Source organism: Anser anser, assembly GCF_964211835.1.
Source record: "Anser anser genome assembly, chromosome: 1".
In the NCBI taxonomy this organism is placed as follows: domain Eukaryota; kingdom Metazoa; phylum Chordata; class Aves; order Anseriformes; family Anatidae; genus Anser; species Anser anser.
The window spans coordinates 158,861,691-158,885,149 of NC_139720.1; the positions used below are offsets into that span (position 1 = coordinate 158,861,691).

Genomic DNA, 23,459 nt, shown 5'->3' on the forward strand with positions numbered 1-23,459 from the left:
CTGATTCTGCTGTGGTTTAGTCTATGTTACAAAGTCTGATATTTCTAATGCTGGTTTCTAAAATCAAGTACATTCAGAGTATTAGAAGTAAATACAACATAGCAGCTTTTTCCCCTGTAGTGGCAAGCTCCTGCTTGCTAAACTAAAGGTTTACAACTGTGTATTTTGTAGACTGTATCAATATAAAGACATGCACATTTAAAAAACAACAACAAAAGCAACAACCACACACACACAAAAATAATAATAATAATAAAACTTTTTTTGTTGTTGTCTACAAACAAGATAATTTGGGCATAAATATTCTTGTTCTCTATAATCACTGACCTCCCAGAAAGTTCTGGGCCAGCATTGAAGTTTCTTAGGAACTTATCAAGGGTATAATGAGCTCAGTAAAAGCAGACAAGAAAATTCCAGCATGGTCCAGTGTTGACCTGGATCTGTTCTTTGATGTGTCTCTCTGGCTGCAACACCTGGCGGAGTGTAGGACAGGAGTGAGCATCCAAGAAGACCAGGGGAAGCCCATCTATTTTCATTTGACATTACTATCAGCTTATGAAGGTTTAAATGGATCATGAGTTTAAAGCTCCTAGTTCCTGAATACTGCTACTACTTTCAGTGGGAAGAAATAGCACTCACAGATGTGTCAGGCCCCTTAAAATCTAGAGGTATATATTTTCATCACTGAGTGGAAGGCAAATGGGTTCCCATCTTTGTACTTCGGTTAAGTACTGAAATTAGAAGAGATGAAATTGAGCCTACAGAAACGGCAGAATTTTACATTTGAATGATTAATTTTCTCTTTTTCTCCAAAGAAAGGGTAGATAATTTGTTGACAGGCATTAGTAGAAGTCAAATGTTTCACAGCATAGTTAATTTCAGAGATTACAATGAAATACCACATTTTAACTGCTTTGGACCTATGCAAAAATACTTTGAACGGATTCCAAAATTCTTTTAACACAGCAAATAACATCATTTTACCTCATAGGGTTTTTTTGTTGTTGTTGTTGTTTGTCTGTTTCCAAAATATTACTCATTATTTGTAGTCATTCTGCCACTGTCTTAGTTTCCTGTTACAGAGGTTGTGTTTATGTCAACAACGTACATCGTGAGTTGTGTATTACATTATTAAAAATTATGAAGCTACCATATTAGTAACTTCAATATTTTTAATATTACTTAGTGCTAAATAAACATTAACCATAAAGAATGCTCCAGACATATATGGACCCCTAAAGCAAAAGAGAGTCATCTGAAATATATGCTATATCATAATATGTTATAGACAGTCTGAAGAAGTTTGAAGCAGACGATAGGAACTTCCACAAAACTACACAATGTCCGTATCTGAATTTTGCTACAGTAAATAAGAAAGGCAAATTAAGAGAATTCCAAAATGTATTATTATTGGCATCTGAAAATTCTTCAACTTTATCTCAAAAATTACAACATCAGGTTAGGAGAAAAAGTACTCTTTCCCCATCTACATATTTAAAATTGTGACAGAGAGAAACATAACAAATCTCTTGGACTTTCAAGTGTTCCATTTCCCCATAAGCCTATCTCACACAGACTTTCTTCCCCAACTGTCCCAGTGAGACTTTTAGCTTCCTTTTCATTTGATCCTTCCCTGACATAGCACACAATAAAATTCAATTTTCTTCCCCTAAGACAAAAGAGGAAAAAAAAAAAAAAAAAGCAATACACCTTAATGTTTGCTTTGAAAGGGGAATGGAGAGATAAATTTTAAATAAATAAATAAACAGATAACTAGATAAATAAATCAATAAAGTACTCGAATAATGAAAATAATCCAAATAATAATTTATGTCTAAAAACTTCAGTATTAGTAGTGGCACAAATCATCACTGTCACAGATAAACTTGCTGCTTGATTTTTGTGGATGACTGCATTGATAATAGCACTCAGGATTAGTTGAAATCCTGTATGTTGTTGGAAGCCAAACTATTCCTTAGAGGGATAGCAGTACATTGAGCAGATTACAGTTACTATTTTTAGGCAATTTGCTTTCTGAAACCTCTTTTTTCATCTTCCCCAACATTTTAAAATAAACAAATAAAAACTCCCATTTCTGAATTTTGTACTGTCATGCACAGTAGTATCAAGCAAAGGGATGAGACAGAAGAGTAGAATTTCTACTATAGCAGAAATTTTACAGGTGTTAGAGAAATGAGAGTCTATTGTGCCAGTTCATTTAAGCTCCATTTATGCTCAAAGTAGTTACCAAGACACTAAAAGTGAACAAGTCCTGCTGGGCCTATTCAAAAACATTTGCAGTAAACCAGCCAGCACTGCTTCATTTAAAAGTTACAAGTTTTAATTTCACGTGGGAATAATGGGAAAATTTATGTCTACCATGATTTTATCAGACTGATTTTATCCCCCCTTATCATGTAAAGTCTCTCTCTTTTTTTTTTTTTTTCCCATGCATAATTGGCACACATCATAGATATATCTCGAATCTGCCCAATTATCTACCTACACAGCTTTTCAATTAAAGGATCACGGTGTGCATCATGATAGTATATTCTTGAAAGACCACAGTCTCTGTATGCAAGCTAAGAGTTTTGTTACCAGAAGGAGTATGCACTGATTTTTACCTGACATTTCATCTTCACTGTAGCTCAGCATGTACAAGAAATATGAAAGAAGCAATCCTCAGTCTCTTTCGCTGACAAATATTTAATAGAACAGCAGTAGCTGTAAGTGTTGGTGGCCTTAGCTCTGAATAGAAATGTCAGTAGTAGCACTATAATGCAACGTCTATCTGTTCAGACACTTCAGAGAATGAAATCTGAGTGCAATACTTATAATAAGACACTAACATTTATCAGTGCACACAAGGACACATGCACAAAAATATATGAATTACTGCAAGATGCTTTAAGATATGTTATTAGCTACATTTTCAAAGGTCAAGAAGTGATATATAATGAACATAGAATTACAGACTACAACATACAACCTGTTAACTAAATTAAAGCATTTTTAAGAATGTAAATTTTGTCCCTCCAAAGATGAAGCCTATATTAAAGAAAGTCAGTAATTATATTTGGAAGAAAAATATACTGAATTCTGCATCACCTTATCAGTAAAAACCTCTCCCTCCACCTTTCTGGGTAATCTGGGTCCAAACCGTTTGCTCTTTTCAATAAATACATTTCACTTTTCATGTTGTTCATGTAGTGTAATATTAAATAAATTAAATAACCATGTCTTAATTAGTTCTGGATGTTTTTAAAAAGCATAGCTTTTTAAAGGGTACCTAGGATGTCAAAATCAGGCTACCCATGTATAGATTGGACTACCACTTGACATTTAGACTCCTGCTCTCTCACCCACACGTGCTTTATTTGACTTAAAGATATATTAACTCTGCTCTGGATATCTTCCACCATTTTCTTTATCCAGCTGTGTTATTCTGATCATTTAATGACTGAGTTTATTCCCTCTGCCCACTTTCTCATCTTCTCTGATAAAATGTTCTGTTTTTATGTTCTCCTGCCCATACATTTACTGTGGAATTTCTCTAGGAAAAAGTCATGAAACAGTCCAGCAAATTTTACTTTCCCATTATAATTCCTTCACAGATTGCCAATTCCAATGCTCCTCATCTGCCTTTTTAAGAGGTTTTATTTTGATCAGCTGTATTAAAGTAACAGATTTAAGTGCACTGTCAAACACAGAGCAGATGCCCGGGATATTCTTCCACTTTGAATCTCATTAGCAAAAATCTAATGTGCTAATTTAATACCACGTTGGGGCCCAGAGAACAGACAAAGATGATGTATATTTATCATGTCATCCTCTGCAGCTTTTTTCTCCAATTGCAATAGAGAGACTGCTATAGTGTTCTGCTTGTAGAGGCATTAGCAAAGTAAATTTTAACCCTGTAGGTAATTCTAGCCATTACTTTCTTAAATATATATATATATATAAAATAATAAAAAGCTATGCAAAAGTTACTATTTTTCCAGATTAATGGCAGTAACATACAGGATCAAATTCCATTCTGTGCTGTTAACACATGTTAACACCTGCCTTGAGGTTGACTGTACACAAACTATCTATGCATCTATTAAAATCAGAGGCTCTTTGGGGATCTATTCTACTTCTTAAATATAAGTTATAGTGTAATTTGACAAGTTTGGATATCAGCTACCATAACTTCTGTTTCATGTTTAATATGTGGCATTGGACAAGAATATCCAGGCTCAATGACTCAATGGATTCTAAAGACTCCAGATTCAGGTTGACCCACTTTAGTGTTGGGGGAATAGCTCTACAAAATCTGTTGTACCCACCAGCTGCAGCTTCAGAAAAGGTGCATCCATTTTTCCTTAGGCTTCAAGAAAAAAAAAAAAAGGGGGGGGGACAAGATAAATGGGTAAGTAGAGTGTGACGTATTTGATAGCAGATATGTGGGATGCCTATATCCTTCTGGAGCACCAGCTAGATCTAGGCAGGATACCTTGGGGCATCTCAGAAAGCACTGAACACCTACATTTAGGCAATTAAATTCCACCCTGTTGTCTTGATCTCCACTGATTACAGCAGCCAGTGGCTCTTTCAATCCTCTTGCACCTTGTGCCATGGGGGAGAGAACTCAGAGGAAAAGCAAAATAAATAAAATAAAATAAAATAAAATAAAATAAAATAAAATAAAATAAAATAAAATAAAATAAAATAAAAATAAAATAAAAATAAAATAAAATAAAATAAAATAAAATAAAATAATAGAAGGGAGGGATTGAGATAAAGACAGTTTAATAAGTGAAAGTAAAACAAACAAACAAAAATAAGTGATACAAAGGCAATCCCTCACCACTTCCCACCATCAAACCAATGCCCAGTCTCCAAGACATTACCTTGGAAAGACTATCCCTAAGCTTTACTGCTGAGCACCATGTCATATGGTACAGAGTATCCATTGGGTTGTTTGGGGTCAGCTGTCCTGGGTGTGTTCCCTCACAGCTTCTTGTCCATCCCCAGCTTCCTCATTTTGAGGGTAGTGTGAGAAACAGAAAAGGCCTTGACATTGTACAGTCACTGTTCAGCACCAGCTAAAACATTGGTGTGTTATCAACATTTAGTCTCAATTCCAAAACACATCAAAATATGTGCTGCTGTGAAGAAAATTAACACCATCCTAGCCAGACCTAGTGCAAAGGATCTTTGATCATGTGTAAAATCTAGAGCTAAATTTCAGTCACTTAATCTTTTTTTTTTTTTTTCCGCAGCTTTTAAGAAGTAAAAAATTTTAGAAAGTTTTGACACAGATGACAGAACTGTGAAATTTTTGGGGAAAAAAAAAATGGTAGTATGTACTGTGTCAGAAGGCAACATATATCTCTGTATCTTTAATGTTTTTTTCAGCCCTTATCAAAAGCAATCTACTTTAAATATGTGTTTTACTGGTGCTTTTACCAAAGAAATAAATAAATAAGGAAAAAAAAAAAAGGAAAAGGAGGAAGAGAAATGAACACTAAGCTATCTCGGCAGTGATCAGTCCTGATTAATTTAAAAAATACATACAAGCAGAGGTAAAATGATCAGATTATAAAAAAATGAGTAAATTAGCCAAGTAAGCTGGGGAAGAGAGAAAGAGAAGAAAGCTATACCTGCCATACACATCATCTGTTTCTAAAGATTCCATCAAAAGAATAATAATCAATATCATTTTTAAAAACCGGAATCAGTTCTTTTAATTCCAAGTATTGTCAGAGTATGGCTGTGGCAGACAGAATTACATAATTGCTCACATTGATAAGAGGAGTGAGATAACTGGGAAGAAACATACTTAAATTCTCAGGAGAGAAACATACTGTTATCAGAAAACTTCAGATTCTTCTGTCTTTTTCTGTACAGTAAAAACTCTGAATTTTATTCAAGAGCTAAGAATGTGGTTAGACTGATGAATGGTACCAAAATAATCCGTATTCCTGACAAAATATGGTTGCGGTAATAAAAGAGAAAGTCACAACCTTTTTGTCCTTGTGACTATAATAGCTTGACTACAGTATTCAAAAGGAAGCTTTGTTAAAAAGAAATGTTATAAAGATAATAATGAAAATGAAAAACGTTAAGGAACCAACCAATTAATCTAGCAACCTTTATATCCTTGTCTCATGCTGCCTTTTTTTTTTTTTTTTTTTTTTTTGGCTCTGGACATGGGATTTTCATGGCATTACTCCAAGTTATCTTGTTCTTTTATCTGATTAAAGATGAAAGAAAAGAGAATTTTAAACAAATCTATACTGTTTCATTTCAACAGTGGATATGGGGGGGAATAAAAACGCACTCAAAGCCATTAACCAACATTTACTTTTCCTGAGATATTCTAGGAGATTTTAAAAGTGAGTAACAATACTGAAGTGAAGAAGAAGACAAAGTAAGAAGGGAAAGTCTTCACTTATGTAACTGAGTGAAATATGAACACATTTATTGGTTTCTTTCATTTCCAGAACACCTTGTGTGTTACTTAACTTTAGTGGCACTCTGCTCAGATACCTTTAACTGTCTAAAAAAACAGTTGTTGTGTCAGCATTCTTTTTAGGTTCCACATATGAAAAGTTAGTGAGAAAGTTAGTGAGAAAGGCAGATTTTTCCAGCTTAAGACTACTCCTAACTCATTAGGATCTCAATAAAATTCCTTCTGTTTGTAATATATGGGTAACTATCATTTGCACAATTAGTGTTTTCAGAGAATATCTTATATTTCTGTCTCCCACATTTTTTTCCTTGGTAAGCACCCCATCAGCCTCCAAGGATTTATTTAAATTACATAATTCTCTATTATTTATTTGCAAATGTTATGATTTTGCATTTTAATTTCCTGGTGAAGGTGGCAGTGTGATTCCAGCTCACTGTCTATAGTATGGCTTAGTTTTGTGACAAAGCTCTCAGATGTGCATCTATAGCAAATGTGATTAATGATCACTCGGCAAAATTATCTGGGTTAGTAAACTTGATTTTATTTTTTTTTTGTCCAAAATGTCATACTAAATATGATAAATATACATTTTATATAACAACATAATTATGTTTAACTGTGTATTTTATAAAGGTGTATTTACATATTTCAATGTTTTTTCTCCTATGTAGAGAAATATGGAGGTATAAACATTCTTATTTCAAGTCAAAAGTACACAATAAAAAATAAACACAAAATTCATAGGAGAAATTGTCCCAAAAGCAATGTGCACAAAATAAATACTAAAAAAAAGGCTATATAAATGCAGCAATGAAGAGGCCTGGGTCATGAAACTACAGCTCTTGTTAGTTTTAGACAGATCGCAAGAAATAACTGGTGGTTGTAAATTTTTAACACTACTATAAAGCTGTTGTGACAGGAGGAAAAACTGGAAATGAAAAGGAATCAGACAGCCTTGTATAACTATCTATGTAACAACATAATTTGCAACTAAGTATATTTTTGAAAGCTAAAGTTTCTGCTTCTTAGCAAGGATTTTATACTCAGATCTTAAGAGAAAAATAATGCTATCTACATCTCTTCATCGAATGAAGTTGGGAAAAATTATATATTTCAATTGTCTTCAGAACTGTAAAGAAAATGTTCATTGATAGTTTTTGTATTTTTTTTTTAACATTTGCATTTTTTACAGAATACTGAGTATATTTTGACTCCTAGCTGTCATGTGGTGGCCCAAGTAATCTTTCCTCCTACAGGTACCAACAAGATTGCATCCAGATTTTGGACACCAATCATTATCTAAGACATACTTCACGTTGGTAGGAAATAATCACAACTATATTTAACTGATGGAAAGTTAGTGACTTATGCTAAGCCTGCCACTTGTGTTTTTTTTGTTTTGTTTTGTTTTCTTTTATGAAAAGTCCAAGACGCATTTCCAGATATCTATCCATCTGAAGACAGACATACAAAATAGTAAGGATGTCATCTTCTGAAAGAATCCTAGAATCCTAGAATTCTGTGATTGATTCTGTGAATTATGATTGATTCTATGAATGGCTCAGGTTGGAAGGGACCTTAAAGATCATCTAACTCCAACCCCCAATGTGTACTGGGTGTACACAATAGTGTACAATAGTGTCCAGTAGTGTACTGGGTTGGGCTGGGATGTTAATTTCCCTGCAGCAGCCCATACAGTGCTGTGCTCTGCACTCGTAGCTAAAACAGCAATGGTATCACACCAGTGTTGTGTCTGCTGTTGAGCAGTGCTGGCACAGCATCAGGACTCTCTCTAACCCCCCTGGGGGTGGGCAAAGATGTAAGAAAAGAAACATCACCAGGGCAGCTGACCTAAACCAACCAAAGGGATATTCCATACCATATGATGTCACACCCAGCAATGAAAGGTGGAAAAAGGAGGAAGAGGGGAGGGGTGGGCTCTCGTTGTGAAAACGTCTGTCCTCCTCCCGAACACTGGTTACATGCGTTGAGGCCCTGCTTCAAGGACGTGGTCAAGCATCGCTCATTTGTGGGAAGTAGAGAGTAATTTCTTTCCTCTGCACTTTCACATAGCCTTTACTTGTTTTGTTTAGTTTTCCCTTTCCCCCTTCCTTTTACCCTTTCCTTTTTTTTCCCTTTAGTTAAATTGTTAATTGTTTAGTTAAATTGTTTAGTTAAATTGTTTAGTTAAATTGTTAATCTTTCCTTAATATTTTTTTTTCTTCCCTTTAATTAAATCATCCTTATCTCAACCCGTGAGTTGTTCTTTCCTTTACTTCTTCCCCTCCTCATCTAAGGAGGGGGAGTGAGAGAGCGGTTGTGGTGTTCAGCTGCCTAGCACAGTAAAACCACCACATTGACGTAGGCAGGGATGCCAACCACTCGATCAAGTGGGCCAAAGCCCCATACAGCCTGGCCTTGAACACCTCCAGGGATGGGACATCCACAACTTCTCTTGGCAACCTGTTCCAGTGCCTCACTACCCTTACAGTGAATAATTTCTTCTTAATGTCTAGTTTAAATCTATCCTCTTTTAGTTTAAGACCCTTCCCTCTTGTCCTATCATTATCTACCTGAGTAAAGAGTCCTTCTCCATCTTTTTTATAAGACTCCTTGAAGTATTGAAAGGCCACAATGAGGTCTCCCCAGAGCCTTCCCTTCCCCAGGCTGAACATCCCCAACTCTCTCAGCCTTTCTTCATAGTAGAAGTGCTTCAGCCCTCTAATCCTCTTTGTAGCCCTCCTCTGGACTTACTTTAACAGGTCCCATCTTCACTAAGCTGGGGGCCCCAAACCTGGATGCTGTACTCCAAGTGGGACCTCACAAGGGCAGAGTAGAGGGGAACAATCACCTCCCTCGACCTGCTGATCACACCTCTTCTGATGCAGTCCAGGATGCAGCTGGCCTTCTGGGCTGCAAGCATGCACTGCTGGCTCATGTTGAACCTTTTGTCTACCAGAACCTGCAAGTCCTTCTCCACAGAGCTGCTCTCAATGAGCTCTTCTCCCAGTCTGTACTCCTGTCTGGGATTGCCCTGACCCAGGTGCAACACTTTGCACTTGGACTTGTTGAACCTCACGCAGTTCCCATGGGCCCACTTCTCCAGCCTGTCCAGGTCCCTTTAGATGGCATCTCCTCCTTCTTTGGTATCAACTGCACCACTCAGCTTGGTGTCATCTGCAAACTTGCTGAGGGTACACTCAATCCCATCGTCTATGTCACTGATGAAGATACTGAAAAACACTGGTCCCAAGACAGACCCCCTGAGGGACACTGCTTGTCATCGTTCTCCACCTGGACATAGAACCATTGACCACTACTCTCTGGGTGCAGCCATCAGGCCAATTCCTTATCCACTGGATGGTCCACCCTTCAAATCCATGTCTTTCCAATTTAGAGATTAGGATATCATGTGGGACCATGATAAAAGGCCTTACAGAAGTCCAATTAGATGACATCAGTTGGTCTTCCCTTGTTGGCTGATGCAGTTACTTCAACACGGAAGGCCATCAGATTGGTCAGGCGTGATTGGGGAAGCCTTGGGGAAGCCATGCTGTCTGTCCTGGATCACCTCCTTGTCCTGCATGTGTCCTTAACATTGCCTTCAGGAGGATTCGTTCCATGATCTTGCCAGTCACAGAGGTGAGGATCACTGGTATGTAGTTCCCCAGGTCTTCCTTTCTACCCTTTTTAAAAATGAGAGTGATGTTTGCCTTTTTCCAGTCACCTGTGACTTCGCCCGACTGCCATGATTTTTCAGATATCATGGAGAGTGGTTTGGCAACTACATCAGCAAATTCCCTCAGTACCCTGGGATGCATGTCATCAGGGCCCATAGACTTGTATTTCTTAAGTTGCATCAGGAGGTCCTGAATTTGCTCTTCACTTACAGTGGGAGTGACTCCACTCTCCCAGTCCCCATCTAGAGGTTCAGAGACTCGAGAGAGGTGGGAAACGTGCTCCTCTTAGGACTTGTGTTCCAGACACTTCATCAGCTTTGTAGCCCCTCTTCTGGATATTCTCCAAGGCCTTGATGTCTGTCTTGTAGGGAGGGGCCCGAAACTGAACAGAGTACTCAAGGTGCAGCCTTGCCAGAGCAGAGTACAGGGGGGTGATCATCTCTCTGGTCCTGCTGGCTACACTATTCCTGATACAAGCCAGGATGTTGTTGGCCTTCTTGGCCACTTGGGCACACTGCCGGCTCATGTTCAGGTGAGCATCAACCAACACCCCAAGATCCTTTTCCTCTGCACATCTCTCCAGCCACTCTGCCCCAAGCCTGTAGTGCTGCATGGGGTTGTTGTGCTCAAGTGCATGACCCAGCACTTAGCCATGTTGAACCTCATCCTACTGGCCTCCATCCTCTGCCCATTGATCCAACCTGTCCAGGTCCATCTGCAGGGCCTTCCTAAACTCCAGCAGATCAACACTTTACCTCAACTTGCTCAACTTGGCGTCATCTGCAAACTTACTGAGGGTGCACTCAATTCCCTCATCTAAGTCATCAATAAAGACATTAAAGAGGATGGGCCCCAACACCAACCCCTGGGGAACACCACTCATGATCAGTCATCAGCTGGATTTAACCCCATTCACCACCACTCTCTGGGGCTGGTCGTCCAGCCTGTTTTTAACCCAGCAAAGAGTTTACCTGTCCAAGATATGGGCTGCCAGTTTCCCCAGAAGAATGCCGTGAGAGAAGGTGTCAAAGGCTTTGCTGAAGTCTCGACAGACTACATCAACAACCTTTTCTTCATCCACCAAGCATGTTACATGATTATAGAGGAAGATGAGGTTGCTCAGGCAGGACTTGCCTTTCATGAACCCATGCTGACTGGGCCTGATCCCCTGGTTGTCCCACATATGCTGCACGATTACATTCAAGATGACCTGTTTCATCACCTTTCCTGGCACCGACGTCAGGCTGACAGGCCTGTAGTTCACTGGATCCTCCTTATGACCCTTCTTATAGATGCGCATTATCTTACGAAGTCTCCAGGCCTCTGGAACCTTCCTGGATGACCATGTTCCCTGATAGCTCCTGCACCTTTAAGACTTCCTTCTTGATGAGCACCCAGCCTTGCTGGACCCCTTTGCCCTTCAAGACTGACTCCCAAGGGACCCTCCCTACCAGTGTCCTGAACAGTTCAAAGTCTGCCCTCCAGAAGTCCAAGGTCGAAGTTTTACTCACCCCTGACATCACCAAGAATCATAGAATCATAGAATATCCCGAGTTGGAAGGGACCCATAAGGATCATCTAGTCCTGGCACCACACAGATCTACCCAAAGTTTTAGAACATGTGACTAGGTGCACAGTCCAATCACTTCTTAAATTCAGACAGACTTGGTGCAGTGACTACTTCACTGGGGAGCCTGTTCCAGTGTGCAACCGCCCTCTTGGTGAAGAACCTCTTCCTGATGTCTAGCCTAAACCTCCCATGCCTCAGCTTGACACCATTCCCACAGGTCCTGTCACTGGTGATTAAGGAGAGTAGGTTGGCGCCTGCCCCTCCGCTCCCCCTCATGAGGAAGCTGTAGATCGCAATGAGATCTCCCCTCAGCCTCCTCTTCTCCAGGCTGAACAGGCCAAGTGATCTAAGCCGCTCCTCGTACATCTTCCCCTCTAGGCCCTTCACCATCTTCGTCACCTTCCTCTGGACAGTCTCCAACAGTTCCACATCCTTCTTGTACTGTGGTGCCCAGAACTGCACACAGTACTCGAGGTGAGGCCGCACCAGCGCAGAGTAGAGTGGGACAATCACTTCCCTCGACCAACTTGCGATGCCGCACTTGATGCACCCCAGGATACGGTTGGCCCTCCTGGATGCCAGGGCACACTGCTGGCTCATATTCAACTTGCTGTCAACCACAACCCCCAGATCCCTCTCTGCAGGGCTGCTCTCCAGCATCTCATCGCCCAGTCTGTACGTATAGTCAGGGTTGCCTCTTCCCAGGTGCAGGACCCAGCACTTGCTCTTGTTAAACTTCCTATTGTTGGTGATTGTCCAGCTTTCCAATTTTTCCAGATCTCTCTGCAAGGCCTTTCCACCCCCAGCTGAGTCTACAACTCCTCCAATTTTGGTGTCATCGGCAAATTTGCTCAAAACACCTTCTAGTCCTACATCCAGATAGTTTGTAAAAACATTGAAGTGGACCGGCCCTAAAATAGAGCCTTGAGGGACCCCACTAGTGACCATCTGCCAGCCAGATGTGGCCCCATTTACCACAACCCTTTGAGCCATGCCCATCAGCCAGTTGCTCACCCATTGGATGATGTTTTTGTTTAGTTGTATGTTGGACATTTTGTCCAGTAGACTCCTATGGGAAACCATGTGAAAAGCTTTGCTAAAGTCCAAAAAGATCACATCAGCTGGTTTCCCTTGGTCGACTAGATGGGTGATCTTATCATAAAAGGAAATCAAATTTGTTAGGCAGGACCTACCCCTTGTGAATCCATGTTGGCTGGGACCACTGACTGCAAGAATAGGAAACTCTAAAGCTTTTAATTGCACAGCTCACATTTAAGTACCTAATTTTACACAAAGACACAGACACAGTATTTGTGGTCCAGTTCAGTGTTGTCTTGAACCAGGACCTAAATATTAAAAGGCTGTCCATGTAAATACCTTCTGTGCTAGATTTTTGAAGACTAAGACCATCATTAAAACATATCCCATCATCTACCAATCTCTGAGAAATCTTAACCTTTTTTGTTTGTTTGTTTGTTTGGAAAAAAAAAAAAATCTGCTCAGTAAGTTAACATAGCCAAGACTTATTTATATTTAAAGTCATATCATCTAATTTAATCCATGCAATCAGTCATGTAGGTGTAATGCAAAAGAAAATCTCAAAATTTATACTTGTACATAATCAGAGCTCTTTCTTAATGGAAAACCATTCCAGTTAATGAAAGATTTACTATCTATTTTTAATTACAGGCAGTAGAAAAAAACATCAAGAGTAATAAATTAGATTTAATGCAATGTGTATAATTACCATGCTGAAGAAAATATCTAGGCAGGATGAGAGAGCATTGAGTCAATATTTGTGTATGGTTATGGAGAACCTCTATTTCCAAAAGTTAGGTAAAAAATCAGTTTAAGCTTCTGTAGTGGCAATTTAAAGAGGGACAACATTCACAATACTAAAAAAAAGTTAAGTTTACATACTAGATTCCATGGTCTTAACCACTCTGTACATCATAATCAGGAAAAAATAATAGCCATAATGACCAATATCTACTGAATTTACATATCCTTCTGAAGTTCCTGCATTACTTCCACATTAATAGAGATCCAGATTGGGTGCAGTATTTCTAGTTCAGAACTAAACTGTGATTGTTAAACACTGAGGCAGTGTCCTGGTAAAAACACTGGAGAAATAACTGAATAAACTTCTTCAACACACTGAAGCCTTTTTTTTTTTTTTTTTTTTTTTTACTGAAAACAAAGTACTCAGATCATCAGATAATTTGATTGTTTCCATGCAAAATCATATAACATTGGGTAGGTAGTCTTCAATTTTCATTTTCAGAGTTGATTTTAGGGAAATCTCAGAAACATAATTTAAAGAGTGCAGAAATATGATCTAAAATTGGGGAAACAGAAGGTTTTTACTTGATTTTGATAAATGGTGATATTTCATTTTAATTAATTGCATGTTTTATACAATCATAATTTAATCTAATTTTCCTAGCAATAGTTCAGGTCAGCAGATATCCTCAAATTTAATTTTTAAAAGTACACTTTGTGTTGAATACAGTGCAGCAATGAAATGTTAGCCTACATAGAGCTTATATATGAAAAACATTATTAAAGGAAAACATGAGATCTAAGTGAAGGAAACAACTGTAATGAATATGTGCAATACTTGAGCACTTACTACATTAATTGTTTATAACTAAAATAGTTATGCTAGGTCAATAACAAACATCAACAGCACTTCTAAGGAAATGCCTACTAATTGAGATCTATGAATTAGTTCATATCCATAGATCTTCAGGATCAGAAAAGCTTCTGGCTTATCACACAACATGGCTGCAAGAGAAACAAGCTTTTGCTCATATCAAACAACAGAAAACTGGGACAATTACACAAAAAAAAAGGGTTCTTCACTGAGAGTGTGGCTGGGCACTGGAATGGGCTCCCCAGGGAAGTGGTCATGGCACTGAGCCTGCTGGAGTTCAAGAAGTGTTTGGACAACACTCAGAAATTTGTTTTGATTTTGGGGTGGTCCTATGTGGAACCAGGAACTGGGCTCAATGTTCTTTGTGGGTGCCTTCCAACTCAGGATATTCTATGATTCTATGATTTTATTGAAGAAAAAAAAAACAAACTGTTTTCTCCCTCACTCTTTCATAGATAAGCCAAAAAGTAGAGTTTATGAAAATAGAATCTATTCTTATACTCATAGAATATGCCGAGTTGGAAGGGACCCACAAGGATCATTGAGTCCAACTCCTGGCACCACACAGGCCTACCCAAAAATTCAGACCATATGACTGAGAGCATAGTCCAAATGCTTCTGAAACTACAACAGGCTTGGTGTCGTGACTACGTCCCTGGGGAGCTTGTTCCAGTGTGCAACCACCCACTCAGTGAAGAACCTCTTCCTGATATCCAGCCTGAACTTCCCCTGTCGCAGCTTGACTCCATTCCCTCAGGTCCTATCGCTGGTCACCAGAGAGAAGAGATTGGCACCTGCCCTTCCGCTCCCCCTCATGAGGAAGCTGTAGACCGCAATGAGGTCTCCCCTCAGCCTCCTGTTTTCAAGGCTGAACAAACCAAATGACCTCAGCCACTCCTTGTATGTCTTCCCCTCTAGGCCCTTCACCACCTTTATAGCTCTTCTCTGGACCCTCTCCAATAGTTTCACATCTTTTCTGTATTGTGGTGCCCAGAACTGCACACAGTACTCGAGGTGAGGCCGCACCAGCGCAGAGTAGAGTGGGACAATCACTTCCCTCGACCGACTAGCAATGCCATGCTTGATTCACCCCAGGATACGGTTGGCCCTCTTGGCTGCCAGGGCACACTGCTGGCTCATATTCAGCTTGCTGTCAATCAAAACCCCCAGATCCCTCTCTGCTTTCCAGCATCCTGTCGCCCAGTCTTTACGTACAGCCAGGGTTGCCCCTTCCCAGGTGCAGGACCCGGCACTTGTTAAACTTCCTATGGTTGGTGACTGTCCAGCTCTCCAGTTATTCCAGATCTCTCTGCAAGGCCTTTCCACTCTCGGCAGAGTCAACAGCTCCTCCCAGTTTAGTATCGTCAGCAAACTTACTCAAAACAACTTCTAGTCCTACATCCAAACCATTTATGAAAACATAGAAAAGGATTGGCACTAAAATGGAGCCCTGGGGGAACCCACTGGTGACTGTCTGCAAGCTTGATGTAACCCCATTTACCATAACCCTTTGAGTGCTACCCATCAGCCAATTGTTCGCCAATTGTATGATGTTTTTATCTAGCTGTATGCTGGATATTTATTCCAGTAAGATCTATGAGAAACAGCATCGAAAGCTTTACTGAAATCCAAAAAGATTACATCAACTGGCTTCCCTTGGTCAACTAGATGGGTGATCTTATCATAAAAGGAACTTAAATTTATTAAGCAGGACCTACCCCACGTGAACCCATGTTGGCTGTGACCTATGACTCCATTGTTCCCCAGGTAAGCTTCAATAACTCCCAGGATAATCTTCTCCATAATTTTACCAGGTACTGACATGAGACTGACAGCCCTGTAGTTACCAGGGTCTTCTTTCTTACCCTTCTTCAAAATTGGCACAACGTTCTTCTTGAAAATTGGCACAACATTCTTTACATTTTATATTAAATATCTTTTGAGATATAAAACAGAGAAGAAATTTTAAAGAAAACTTTGAATGATTTGGTACTTCAAAATACTAAGAAATATAGCATAGTTATAAAAATAAACATTATAATTGATTAACAATGGAAAAAATGTTGTGCAACTGTTTTCACTGATCTCATTTTAAAGCCAGGACCCAAATACATAATATAACCCAGCCTCCAGATGACGTCAGAATCTGTAGCTTGATAGCTTCAAAATACACTTTTCTCAATGCTAGTAGCCGTCATGACTTCTGTTGTTTTTTGTTTGTTTGTTTGTTTGTTTGTTTTGACTGGGATTTTCTTGGTCAGCTTGGAGAACAACTAGAAATAATTATTGTCCAAATTTTTTAGCTTTAGCCTAGCTTTGTACAATTGTGTGGTATAAAACTTTTTGTTACAGCAATTTCGGTATATTTGTGCAACTATACAATTGCAAAAAACAGTAGTTATTTTGTATAGTTATGGGGTTATAACCCCATAAACTGCAAGAGTCATAAAGCAACAATCCCCAGTAACAGCTGGGCCCATCTGAGTTACTGGATCCTTCCTATCATGACACCTTTCTCTCTTCTTGCATGTCATCTTCTTGTCTTGAGGACAGATTCTCAGATATATTTCCTGGCCTGTTTATTGAAAACGGGATATTGAAGAGATACTTCTGACAGTGAGCTTCTGAACATATTGATGTGGGGTACCATCATTGTCTCCTGAGAAAAAAAAAGCAGTGTCTATTTCCAGCTGTTTGTTTATACAGCGCAAGTGCAACAAGCCCTAAATAGAAAAAGGATGATCATTACAGACACCAGAGAAATCATTCCCTAGAAGTACTTTAATTTTCAATGTGTTAAGTGTCTGCTATTTGTTAGGTACTTTAATAAAACAGGCGATTACTGAACAAATAGACTCAGTCCTGTTTGTATAAAGTGTTGGTGTTAAGGTCCGCAGTAACAAGGATATACAATTCAGAGACCAATTCATCCTGTCCTAAGATTTGTCCATTCCTCTTGATTATAAAGGAAGGCTATACAAGAAGTAGCTCAGACTGTCTACCTGTCCTTGAGATTGTTATTTTAGTGATATATATTCAGTCTATAATAAGGAGCATTCAAAAATCAGTTTTCCCCTTCATTCATGACCGGTGTTTCAGGGTACATTTTAGTACCACTACATGCACATTTTTTGACCATTAAAAAAATAAAATAAAATGAAATTGCATTTTCAAAGCTGGCCAGCTGTTACTTTTACTGCTTGTATTAGTGTATATCTTTTTCTCTGTAGATGTAAAGCAGAACTTAGTCATTAGCACAGAGATTGTTCACTATTTTTATCAGTGTTTTGATTGACTTGAACATTGAATTTACAGAAATGTTTGTTTTTACATTTTTTTTTCTTTGCCTTACAGAAATTCTATTGCTCTGGAAGAAAAAGCTTTGCAGTTCTGATACTGCACTTTAAGAACATGAATTTATAGCAGTCAATATGACATGCAACTCATTTTTGCATGTAGTAAATTCACACTGGAATAAAAATATGACTGAATTATAAAGTTTAAATCAGATTAATGATCTTCCCCATGTTCAGAAGTTTCTGATAAAATCTTCCAGAGAAGCCCCATCTCCTTTCTTAATAATAGTGTGATCAATCTGGAAGCATTAGAAAAGCTGAAATTGAAATTGCTTTACGTGAAAGTCTGAAGGAAAAAAAAGAAAAAAAAAGAAAAAAAAAATAACAGGACTAGTCAGAACCTATTCATCTAACAATCATCTGTTACGTATGCATGAAGGCAGATTCATAGTATTACTAGAATGAAATTATATAGTAGTGCATCCAGCACAAAGTCTTGTCTATAAACTTAAGTCATAGAAGAAAGATTGCTTACAGTTGAAAAAATGTAGTTGTCTGATAAATGTTCATAAATTCATCAACTATCGAATTTAGAAGTTTTCTATTTCTGATTTCTAATTTCTAAGTACCATACATTTTTTCTGCATCTGGAGTTTTTAGACTTCCTGTAAACATGTAGAAGTAATATGAATCATTTATTTAACTTGTTCAAAAATCATGAGTTTTCACATAAGAAATCAGACAGCATAAGATGGAAGCTTACTAACATAAATTAATTATAAATATGAGAAACACAATAGCAAAAGAAATGAGGAAGTTTAGTCCACAGAAGAAAAAGCTGTGCATGTATTATTTCAGTTTTTACTATTTCATTTGTCAGAAGACATTTCAAGAATTGGAAAATAATATACAGCAATTTTCTTCTCAATACTTTCATACACTATGCTCACATGGTGGCTTTTTAATTCATAAGCAAAGTTTTTGTTTCATAAAGCTGTATAAACAATAGTTTAAGTACACTCATATTTAATTTCATATTCCAATGAGTGAACGAGTGACTAAAATATAGTTGCTACATTATTAAGGAAATACTAAAAATGCTAAGAAGTTATGCATAGCACATTAAATTTCCCTCCTCCTCACTGTTTTTCTTGTTTTTAAAGTTATTTATTTACTTTGTTTAGAAAAGTTATTTGCTACAGCAATACATTGCAGCAAAAATATAAATTTCAGGTAATAAAACATGTCCTAGGTAAGTATTTACTCATTCATCGACATATTTCAAAACTAGTAGGTATTAAAAATCACCGATTACCAAAGGACTTTACAACAGGATATTTTGAAGTAGATTCTTTTTTCAAAAATGCCTATATAAAACACTTATGAAATCAAAATATGCTGTTGTTACACAGTAATACTGCAGTTCCTTGGGGTTCCAGTGTTTTCCCCAGAGATATGAAAATAAACATGTGTCTTCGTTTTATTATCTCACCTGTTTCTTTCTCATTTCACACTATTTATTTTCTCTTTTTTTATTGTGCTGTAGAGAAAAGTAATCCCTTTTGTATTATGTGCCCAGAACATTTATAGATGCATTCAGAACTCTTTTTTACAGCACCTTAAGGATTAGACAGTGTTTTATTTCTGCTATTTTATAAAAAATTCTTTCAATATCTTGCAGATATTCTGCTGATCAGATTCAAACAAGATGAATAAAAATATCCCCTCTGTTGCAATGATTTACAAGTTTTATTGCCCAACTCAATAAACTCAGAATATATCCTGTAGGTTATTGGACATCAGTGTATGATATGTATGATATGAAGCGTTTTCTCCTGGCTAGTATTATATTATCCAGTTTAGAGACAAGAAAAGTATAATTTTACCATCCAGTTGATTTTTGCTTTATTTAAACCAAGCAGTGTACTTTAGAAGTATAATTATAGAAAATTTGAAGACCTACTTTAAAAGACTAGCACTTATCTACAAGAGTAATATGTAAAATGAGGAAGAGGGATGATATACCTAAAATGTATTTGGATTATTTAGTTAGTTAGTTATTTTTGCTTATACCACTCTATGGTGGCTCCTAAACCTAAACACAGAATACCACTTTAACTCAAGGGTTAGGCCTTCTTAAATACCTCCTCAGAAAATTGATATTTCATGCCACAAAATGGTATATCTTCCATCTTGGCACACTTGTTAATGGAATTTTGTCCATTAGGCATAAGATTTAATTCATTAATGTTAATTTGCATTACCAACAAAATAGTTGCCACTACTTCTGTGAAGTGTACCTTAACAAAATTTTAAAAGTTATATCAGTGCCTGGAAATGGGATGCCCTTATTTTCTGAATGTTGCAAGGTTCCACAGTTGATTACTGGATTCCTCTTCATGATAAAAAACAAAAAAAAAACAAAAAAAAAAAAAGTAAATAGTAAATGAAAAAACTAAGTTGAACAGACTGATCATTTTCATATTCCAAACTACAGTCTGGTCAGCTCCACCTCCCACCCTGGGAGGGTGATGGAGCTGCTAATCCTGGAAACCATTTCCAGGCACAGGAAGGACAAGAAATTAATCAGTAGTAGTCAGTATGGATTCACCAAAGTTTCACCAACATGAAGTTGATGAAATCATGAAATGACTGGCTTGATAGCCAAGAGATAGCAGTAGATATTGTCTACCTGGATTTCAGTAAGGCTTTTGGCATGGTTTCCCATAAGATACTCATGGAGCAAATGTTGATGTATGGTCTAGATGAGCAATGAGGTGGATTGAAAACTTGGGCCCTGAGAGCAGTGATTAGTGGAACAAATTGTGGGTGGAGGGCAGTAACTAGCAGTGTACCCCAGGGGTTGATATTGGATCCAGTCCTGTTTAATATCTTCATTAATGATCTGGATGATGAGGCAGTGTTCCCTCGGCAAGTTTGTTGATGCCACAAAAGTGGAAGTGGAAGGAGTGGCTAACACATGAGAGCTCTGTGCTGCTATACTTTAACATGGTACAGAAATGGGCTGACAGGAACTTTATGCAATTCAACGAGGGGAAGTGTAGAGTTCTGCACATCAAGAGGAACAACCCCAGTACATGTTGAGGGGCCACCCAGCTGGAAAGCTGCCTGGTAGAAAAGTATGTGTGGGATCCAGGTGGACATGAAGTCGAACATGTACCAGACATGTGCCCTTGCTGTAAAGAAGGCTAACTGTATCCTGGGGTGCATTAGGCAAAGTATAGCCAGCAGGTCGACGGAGGTGATCCTTCCCTTCTACTCAGTCCTGGTGAAGCCAGATCTGGAGCATTGTATGCAGTTCAGGAGCACCCAGTACAAGAGAGATATGGACATACTGGAGAGAATCAGTGCATACAATACCTGAAAAGAGTATGTAAAGAAGATGTAACCAGGCTCTTTACAGTGGTGCCCAGTGACAAGAGGCAATGGGCACAGACTGAAACACAGGATGTTCCCTCTGAATGTCAGAAAATGCTTGTCTACTCTGAGGGTGACGGAGTACAAGCACAGATTGACAAGGGAGATTATGGAATCTCCCTGTTTAGAGATATTCAAAAGCCATGTGGACATGGTCCTACGCAAGGGGCTATAGGTGATCCGGCTTAAATTAAGTAGGGCGGTTGGACCAGATAGCCTCCAGAAGTTCCTTTCAACCTCAGCTATCCCATGATCTGTGATAAAAATTCCTAGTCTAGAAATGGAAAAAAACGTGTTCTTATTCATTTAGGTTTTTATACCCAGCTGATCTCTTTGTCCTACCCAGGCCAATTTCAGTCCATCCATGTTTCTATTAACATAAATGAGTGTGACTAGGAAACAGGGTGCTCAGATCACAAAACATTTACATTTGGAAGTCTTCCTGTCATTCTGGTCTGTCCACTTTTGTAACTACATTTTAACAGAAATTGGCTAGTCTTCCAACCCTTTCCAATTAAGGGTTATCTGAAAAGTTCTGACTGATAGAATAACCTCTGTTAGACTGCAATTTTTTTCATCTCACTACTTCAGTTGAGAGAGGTGAGATGATACCATAGAGACCTGAATGATAGATCACCATTATTTCAAGCACAAAATGTGCATTTCAAGTTAATTTTCCAATCACCCCAATTTACATGATTTAGTTCATATGGCAGATTTTGGAGAACAGACAAAAAAAAATGTTCTTATTTGGATGAAACTAGAAGAGTCACTCTAGGAGTGAACCTACTGCATTACAATGACTAACATTCAGACCACAGGACCAGCCTGGAGCTAGATAGCACTACAACGCTACAAGTATGTATCATAGAATTATAGAATCATTAAGGTTGGAAAAGACCTTCAAGATCACCTGGTCCAACTACCCCTACCACCAACATCACCCACTAAACCATGTATCTAAGCACCATGTCCAACCTTTCCTTAAAAAACTCCAGGGACAGTGACTCCACCACCTCCCTGTGCAACTCATTCCAATGCCTGACTACTTTTTCTGAGAAAAAATGTCCCATAATTTCGAACCTGAACCTCCCCTGGTGCAACGTGAGGCCATTCCCTCTTGTCCTACCACTAGTTATCTGCGAGAAGAGGCCCACCTCCAGCTCCCAACAACTTCCTTTCAGGTAGCTGGAGAGAGCAATAAGGTCTCCCCTGAGCCTCCTCTTCTCCAGACTAAACCACCCCAGTTCCCTCAGCCGCTCCTCACAGGACGTGTGTTCCAGGCCCTTCACCAGTTTCGTAGCCCCTCTCTGGACACGCTCCAGGGCCTCGATGCCCTTCTTGTACTGAAAGGCCCAAAACTGAACACGGTACTTGAGGTGTGGCCTCACCAGATATGAATACAGGGGGACGATCATCTCTCTGGTCCTGCTGGCTACACTATTCCTGATACAAACCAGAATGCCATTGGCTTTCTTGGCCACCTGGGCACACTGCCGGCTCATGTTCAGATGAGCATCAATCAGCACCCCCAGATCCTTTTCCTCTGCACCACTTTCGAGCCACTCTGCCCTGAGCCTGTAGCTCTTCATGGGGTTGTTGTGATTTTATTCATAAAATGATTACTTTCTAGGAACAAGTAACTTTAACAAATACCTGATAGGTACAACCTTTTTTGATTGTTTGTTTTACTGAAAAATAGCATCCAAAATGGCCAGCTGTAGAGAGTGGTATGGTTTAGTAAATTTGTAAATTACCAAAAGTAAACACACACACCAAAAAAAATCAAAAGATTTGAGCAAAACCCTTGGACAGAGTCTGGTTTTGGCAGTGTTCTTCATGTTAGAAGGAAGGAAGCCCAGATGGGAGTGGTTTGTCAAGAACCCATCATGGACTGCAGAATGTCGTCTTTGCAGTCCCAGACAGACGGAGAAGAGCTGTGGAAGTAGTAGGTTGTACTCAACCAAAGACTGAATCACACTTAGTCTCATGCTTAATCTTAAGAATGCAGGAGTTGAACAATTTCATGGTCTGTGTAAAAGAGCTTAACAGGACACTTAAAAGTGGAGCTATCATTAAGCACTGTCTGGCAAGAAAATGGGTGTTATAAGATATTAAATGACTAGTGTAATGTGCCGTGAAGCATGATGACTGCTTCACGATGAGATGAGTTTTCAGGATTGCTCTTCTTGGTGGTGCATAAGCAAGAAGCCAAAGGGCAGGGAGATTTACTGCAGGATCAAAGATGTGGAAGGGAAGTGGCAAAAGGACTAACAGTCTTTCACTCTACTTTTTCTTACAGTGCTTAGGATTATAAACAGGAGATTGCTGCAAAGCTTTCCATCATCTTTGTGGCTACATC

At 38.7% G+C, this 23,459-nt stretch overlaps 1 protein-coding gene across 18 annotated transcripts in view; it reads right to left on the reverse strand.

The window, feature by feature from the left end:
- GPC5 (glypican 5) overlaps nucleotides 1-23,459 on the reverse strand; it is a 778,624-nt gene that overhangs the window by 241,681 nt on the left and 513,484 nt on the right. The window contains exon 7 of one of the 18 annotated variants that reach the window (XM_083836993.1): nucleotides 13,796-17,022. The exons of 16 other annotated variants lie outside the window; for them this stretch is intronic. In XM_083836993.1, the coding sequence (XP_083693119.1) occupies nucleotides 16,921-17,022 (102 nt within the window). In that variant the 3' untranslated portion in view covers nucleotides 13,796-16,920. Of the gene's footprint in view, nucleotides 1-13,795; nucleotides 17,023-23,459 lie in introns of those variants that run through there. One more of the 18 variants, XM_083836985.1, reaches the window with a different exon arrangement.